The 7,352-nt window shown below is 37.5% G+C and overlaps 1 protein-coding gene across 1 annotated transcript; it reads right to left on the reverse strand.

The window, feature by feature from the left end:
• Positions 1 to 321: 321 nt before the first annotated feature.
• Positions 322 to 4,852, reverse strand: LOC143540042 (protein ACCELERATED CELL DEATH 6-like). The gene is made up of 5 exons (XM_077033208.1): positions 4,839 to 4,852; positions 3,519 to 4,151; positions 2,755 to 2,833; positions 1,763 to 2,395; positions 322 to 1,045 (listed from the first exon to the last, which is right to left on the reverse strand). Exons 1-5 carry the CDS (start codon positions 4,850 to 4,852, stop codon positions 437 to 439), a joined length of 1,968 nt encoding a protein of 655 aa, XP_076889323.1. The 3' UTR covers positions 322 to 436.
• Positions 4,853 to 7,352: the final 2,500 nt, after the last annotated feature.

Raw genomic sequence — 7,352 nt, forward strand, 5'->3', positions numbered from 1 at the left:
TGAAACTATGTCGGTTATTGGTATATTTAAATCTCAACCATTGATTAACATGATCCAATGGCTATGATTTATTCCTAGTCTTATACCTAGAAAACTACTTTATGTAAAAGCTCTAAAAGAGATTATGTAAAAATGTGTTTCTTACAAGAAAAATGAAACTTTTTAGTATTTTTTTAACATTTAAAATGAAAAATTCTCTAATTTCCCACTTATTTTGAGTTCCATTTCTTGTCATACAAGTTTTAACATGGATTGCAAGATATCAACAACCCAAAGACCAAAGTCAACAAGAAGTCAAGAACCTATAATTACAAATATAATTGTAGTCACGTACATTTAGTCATTCAAGACGTACAATCTTTCAATATACAATATGTTCAATATTTCATACATTGTAAGTAAAACATACATTAAAGATTTTTTTTTCTTGTTAACTTTAAGAGATTAGCATCAACCCTTTAAAGGGATAGTAGGAGATATAACGAAAGATTAAAAGTCTGGATGTGTAGGGCAAAAAAAGTGGGACAAAGAGAGCTAGGAGGATAATAAGTGATCCAATTCCCATAACCAAAGTTATTACAGATAGCCAATGGGATTCAGTCACAACAAGATTCACACCAGCCACGAATGCTAAAGACATCATAGCGAGTGATAACCCCAACAATCGTTGTGCCTGCCTCAAAGCATTAAGCATTAGATTAAGATCACCTAATTGTGCCCACATTAGCATAACCATCACGATAATGGAGCTATACACAGCTATACTATCACAAATCAGAAACAGTTGGAAATTTATCTTATGTAGCATAGAAACCATGCCTACATGTGAACCTGAACTGTTATTGCCACCAGGCATTGTGAATCCAGCAGCAAAGGTCACGGTGGCTACTAGTGCTGACACCAGGAGGAGCGTGTTAAGTCTAGCCTTGCAGTAGCCCATATTGTATGGTTCATATTTTGCAGCTTCTAATCTCTTCACGGTTTCACGATCTTTAATATGAGTTTTTGGAGTGCCAGCAGACCTCAATGCAATACATGTTAATCTCTACACAAAATCATAACTATGATAAGTTGATATGTATATACATATAGATATAAACCATTAAGCTAATTTGTTCATATGTATTTTAATTTTTAAACATTTACCTTCACATGTGTAGGTTATGTGCATGGAATATAACCTGCATATGACTAAATGACTTGCACATGTGTAGTTTCTATGAATAAACTAAATTTATTCATATTTCTTTTTTGATTTCATGAGATATCTACATTGTTGGCCTGTAATTTGGTTAATACATGTAACACAAAGTTTAGGGGTCGTGTTGTAATTATATATGTCAAAGTATGTTTATGTTGTATATTGAATGTACATGTAAGTATAGGGTCTAGAAATGTCAAATGGAAAGTTTATAACTTCCATAACAAATGTCAGATTAGGATAGGCTCTAGTATTGTATAAATATGGGTCAATGTTAAAGAGTCAAAACATTTCGGAATTGTTATAACGTTTGTATCATCATGTTATCAATAAAGTTTTGTTGATATCAATTATGTTTTATCTTTGTTTAATCGATCAAGTTGTGTAAAGATCAAATCTGGGCAACATACATATTGCATCTTAACCATTTTCTTATATTTTATAAACTTTTCAGATTGAGAAAATGAATAATTTGTTTTGTTCTCGCAAAAATCGTGTCTAGCTTAAAACTCTCCCTTTTAAAGCTATAACTAAAGATTAATGGAAACACATCTAATGTACCTTCTTAAATGGAGCCATTACTTCCATGTATTTTTCAGCTACCTCAAGGGCTGTTAATCCTTCCTCATTAACTTGCTTTAGATCAACTCTAGGAGCCCATGTTAGCGCGCTTACAACCTTCAGGTGCCAATTTTTTGTGGCCAAATGCAAAGGTGTGTGCCCATTTTTGTCTTTCTCATTGATAAGAAATTCTGTCCATTTGGTCTTAAGTATGTACTTGACAATGTTATATTTTCCATACTCGGAAGCAACATGTAAAATATTTTGATGTTGTTTGCTTAGAAACTCTCTTGCATCTGGGTAGTGATCAAGTAGCACTTTGGTCACATGTAGATGGCCATTTTTAGATGCAAGGTGTATTGGACAAAAGCCATCCTCATCATGTCTTAGCACATCTATACCGAACTTATGATCAAGCAAGTACTTCACGCCATCTAGAAACCCGCGTGACGCAGCCAAGTGAAGGAAATTGTTGTTGTCAGGTAAAGCCCGGGCCACCTTTTCTGCTACCATCCTCAAAATACCTGACATTGAAATCATTGTACACAGCAAAAGTGAAGTAAGCCAATATATGAAAGAATTGAAATGTAAACCAAAGCAATCCTGGTGAATATTATTATATGTGAGTTGTAACTAAAAATTAGGTCTATTTTATACAAATATTACAACGTAATATATAAAGTTACTCAACTAATGATGAAGCAAAAACTTAAAAAGTCATCCTAATATTCAATGTAGAGAACAAGAGTTGGTATAATTGTTCGTTTAATCCCGGTCTGTTTAAATTATAGTTAAATATTAGTTAGTGTCTAGTAGTTTCAGCAAAGTATAAATAGGTCCGGAGTGATCATTTGTAAACTCATTTGTTCTTCAAGATTTCATTAATACAAATTGTTTATTATCAAATTGATGTTCATACAAGTTTCGGCGTTGTTGGGCGACACTTAATTCTTGCTACACTAGTAGTGTCACCGAAGGTACGTACTAGCTACATTAGAAGTGTCGCCCTGGCACATGGTGACAATTCCTTGTGTCGGCATGGAAATACTAACGGCGACAATAGAAGTATCGCTGAGACACATGAGGACAATTCCTAGTGTCGCTGAGCTGATTATATAGTGACTCTAATGGCGTCTTCAGCAAGAGGCCAACGGCTTGGTTTGGAGAACAAGCCTCAATGAACTATAAATAGGGCTTTTGGGTCTCATTCGCAATTGTTGGTCATTGTGTGAGCCACCGCCCTGGGGGAGCTTTCCCGGAGTGGAAAGAAAGTTATATGATTTATGTTCGGGTTTAATGAAACTAATGGCTTTCGATCTTCTATTGTCTATCTTAATGTTGTTTGGCTCACAGCCACTCGTCTCTACCATCTCTATCAACGATGAGCTTGAAATCAAATATCTAGGGGAATATTAATTTCATTTATGTTATTTTTTCAATCAATCCGTTAAGGGTCATCAATGGAGCAGTTATGTTGTTTAAAACTTTAAACTACACAAAGCATTTTATATAATACAAAAAATGTTCAACCATACCTATATCTTTCCCAATAATTGCAACACGCAGTATACACTTTTTTGTTTCAACATCATCATCAACTTGATCAGTCTGACTAGTACTAGCAGTATTGCTACCGTAGGGATCGGCTATCCTCTTCGAATCGCCTGTGATTCAACAGCATATGTATATATCATGCATATATAATTGTATATATTCCTTTATTTGAGTTAGCTTAGTCACGTTGTGTGTTCTAAACTACATGATTGCATATTTATATAAAAAATCATTGAAGGAGTGTGTACCCATTATGTTTTCCAGTATTGCATCACTTAAAACAGATTCATTTGCATTAACATGATCACTGGTTCCATTTTGGCTAGTACCAGCTGCAAAAAGGTTCAAAATATTACTCACAATCCTAGCATTCCGTGATTCAACCGCAAGGTACAATGGCGATTTCCCTTTCACATTAACCTTGGACACAACGTTCCTTAAGTCTTGTTGTTGCCTTAATAAAAGCACAACAACTCTATTTCTATTATGAATGACAGCTTCGTGCAAAGGCGTATTCCCATCTTCATTTACGGCTAGAAGATCCGCCTCCTGAATTAAAGACTCAACAACGAGAGGCTTCCCTGCTCTGGCAGCAACATGAAATGGGGTGTCACCAATGAAGTTTTTGCACGTTACAAGATTTGGGAATCCATGAATAATATCTTTAGTAAGTTCGTGGTGTCCAAAGACCGCTGCTATGTGCAACAATGTGTCTTGTCGGTGGCTTGTGCGAAATGAAAGGATGGTTTCCGGTTTCTGTTTGGCTAATGTGGCAAACTTTCGACGATCACCATTTTTAGCGGCTTCGAAAAGCTCAAACTTCAAGTCCTTGTTTCTGGTGTTGTAAGGCCCCGTTACCGGTAGCCCTACTTTGGTGTTGGATTTACTCATCAACATAGTTCTAATCATCAGAGTTAATAAAAACATTCGCGGAATATAAAAACTTCAATCATAATATCTTACATAACCTTCTGATCTTGTCTTATAAAACATTCATAGTCATTTAAAACAAAACATAGTCTTTAAAACATCACAACATTTCTTCAGATGCCAGCCTTTTCGATCTTGCCATGTGTCCTGCTCAAACCAATTGTCTCAACCTGTTAACCTGCGTGCCTACTAAAAGTCAGCTACGCTGAGTGAGTTCTAGTTAATTACATAACTTACTTGACATACACATATACGTGCCCGAATGTACGCATTACATACTTAACCTGTCCATCAGTCCTTTATATACATTCATAACTAACCTTACATTATAAAGAGCATTCGCCCTACAAACCTCGGATATTATTAGGGTCGGGTACCCTCCATTCTCGGATATTATTAGGGTCCGGTCACCCTTCATCCTCGGATATTATTAGGGTCCGGTACCCTTTCTTCCATACCTCCTTAACATACTTTCTATATACATAATCGTAGTTTCGCACATACATACATCATTCATTATTCATCTTACAACATACATATAACATCAACCATTTCCTGGCAGTACATGCAATTCCGAAGATCGTTCATGTACCGGCGAGAAACCATTCATAAATTTCACATAATACATATATGGCATACACTTAACACTTAGGATAAGTGTATTAACTAATCACATCGAGTATGCACACAGCCCCGAAAAACATAACAAGGAATGGGCCTAGAAACTCACCTGAATGCGATTACGTTCGCCGTTAATAGTTATTCCCTTATTTAGCTGTGCACGGCTAACTGTATAATATTTACATGTATTAATTAACTATCGCTACTCATATCGTATTTCTATCTTTATATAACCCACAACGAAAGGGGTCCGGGGGCAGCGCCCCTGGCAGCGGGGTCTAGGTACGGCAGCCCCTAGCAGGGTCCAAGGGGCAAAGACCCTGGGGTCGAGCTGACCTAAAAGTTCAAGGGCTTCTTTGTAATTAAAATCATTCTTCTTTGTAACATCATAAAATATTCTAATATTAAATAAAGAAAGTCGCGTTTAGTTATCGTGTGTTAATAGTTAACTTATGCTAATAAAGAAAGGACCATGGACTTGGATTAATTAAGATGGATTAAGGGTAATGAGCCTTAGGTCCATGGGCTTTAAGGGATATAAATATCCCCTTAAACCATCCTAAAACCCTAACTATCATTTCCATCTTTCATATATCTCTACACACTCCAAAACACACACACCTCACACCACCGTATACACGGCCGAGAGAGATGAGAGGGGCTTGAGGCCAAACAAAAGTTAGTTGGTATTAGATCTTTATTACACGAGATCTAGAGTGCATAAACAAGTTAAACGAGATCCAAACGAGCACTAAAGGTATGTTCTTGACCCTTTAAAGTTTACGTTTTATTAGCGTTTAGCATTGAAACTTAGAACAAGAGTAGATCGGGTATAAACGAAACATAAAGTTGTAAACTTGATGATAAATACGAGTGTAATGAACCCGAAAATGGAAACGGCTCGATTAATGAACCCTTAACACTAGTATTGAACGTTTTTGAACTTAAAGGTCCAAACTTTACATGTTTTCGGGTCAAACCTTATCCAAAAACGACCATAGGAATGATCGCGGGTTAGTCAAATACCATACCCATGGATTTCTCGGTAAAACGATGATGATTTTGGGGATTAAGGACGAACATCGGCGGCTGCTGCACAGCTTCGCCTACAAGCGAACTTCGCCTGCAAGCAAGTTCGCTTGCAGGCAAGTTCGCCTAACTGATTAACTTCGCTTGATGTTAAGTTTGCTACAAGCAAGTTCGCCTAACTGATTAACTTCGCTTGATGTTAAGTTCGCTACAAGCAAGTTCGCCTACCTTATCAACTTCGCTGAACCATATGTTCGCTGGACTCTAAGTTCGCCGAGTCTTAAGTTCGCCGAACCTTAAGTTCGCTTAACATGCCTTTTAAGGTAACGAATCGGGCTAACGAATGAGTAGGTGAATAAAATAGTAACTTAAAATCCTAATGAAAAATGTGTTAAGACAGTTAATGGAAATAAAATTTTTCCAAGCTAACCTGGCAGCTCGACCCCAGCCAGGGGCTCTGCCCCTTGGACCCTGCTAGGGGCTGCCGCCCCTAGACCCCGCTGCCAGGGGCGCTGCCCCCGGACCCCCGTTCGTTGTGGGTTATATAAAGATAGAAATACAACATGAGTAGTAGTAGTTAATTGATACATGTAAATATTATACAGTTAGCCGTGCACAGCTCAAGAAGGGAATAACGATTAACGGAGAACGTAACAGGATTCAGGTGAGTTTCTAGCCCCATTTATGTGTTATGTTTTCGGGGCTGTGTGCATACTCAATATGTTTGTTAATACGCTTATCCTAAGAGATAATTGTATGCCTTATGTGAATAAAGTGAAATGTATGAATGATTGCTTGATGGTACGTGAACGATCTTCGGATATTGCACGTACTGTCAGGGTGGAACGCTATGTATAAGGTAAGTATGATATGTATGCTTATGTGTATGAACGTGATAAAGTTAATAAAAGAAGGAAAGGATGGTTGTATGGTTACGAAAAGGGTACCGAGCCCTAATAATACTCGAGGTATGATGTATGGTTGTATGGTAACGAAGAGGGAATCGAACCCTACTAATATTCGAGAACTAGGGAACCGAACCCTACTAATATTCGAGGAAAGAGAGTACCGAGCCCTAATACTCGAGGAAGGAGGGTACCGAGCCCTAATAATACTCGAGGAAGGAGGGTACCGAACCCTAATAATACTCAAGGAAGGAGGGTACCGAGCCCTAATAATACTCGAGGAATGTAGGGCGTAATGCTCTTTATAACGTAAGATATGAAAGCAAGTTAGTACAAAAGAAAGTATGAAAGTATGAAAGTATGAATGAAAGAATATAAGTTTGTGTCTATTGTATAATGTATGATTAACTAGAACTCACTCAGCGTAGCTGACTTTTAGTATGCACGCAGGTGAGTAGGATGAGGCAGCTCGCTTGAGGGGACACGTGGCGTTGAATAAGAGTCTGGCATCGGAAGGCTCAGGGCGCGTTATGTTTTAATTACTTAGTTTT

Source organism: Bidens hawaiensis, unplaced genomic scaffold (genome assembly GCF_021521415.1).
Source record: "Bidens hawaiensis isolate Kalapana, Puna unplaced genomic scaffold, B.hawaiensis_p1.1 tig00012136_1, whole genome shotgun sequence".
Taxonomy (NCBI): Eukaryota; Viridiplantae; Streptophyta; class Magnoliopsida; order Asterales; family Asteraceae; genus Bidens; species Bidens hawaiensis.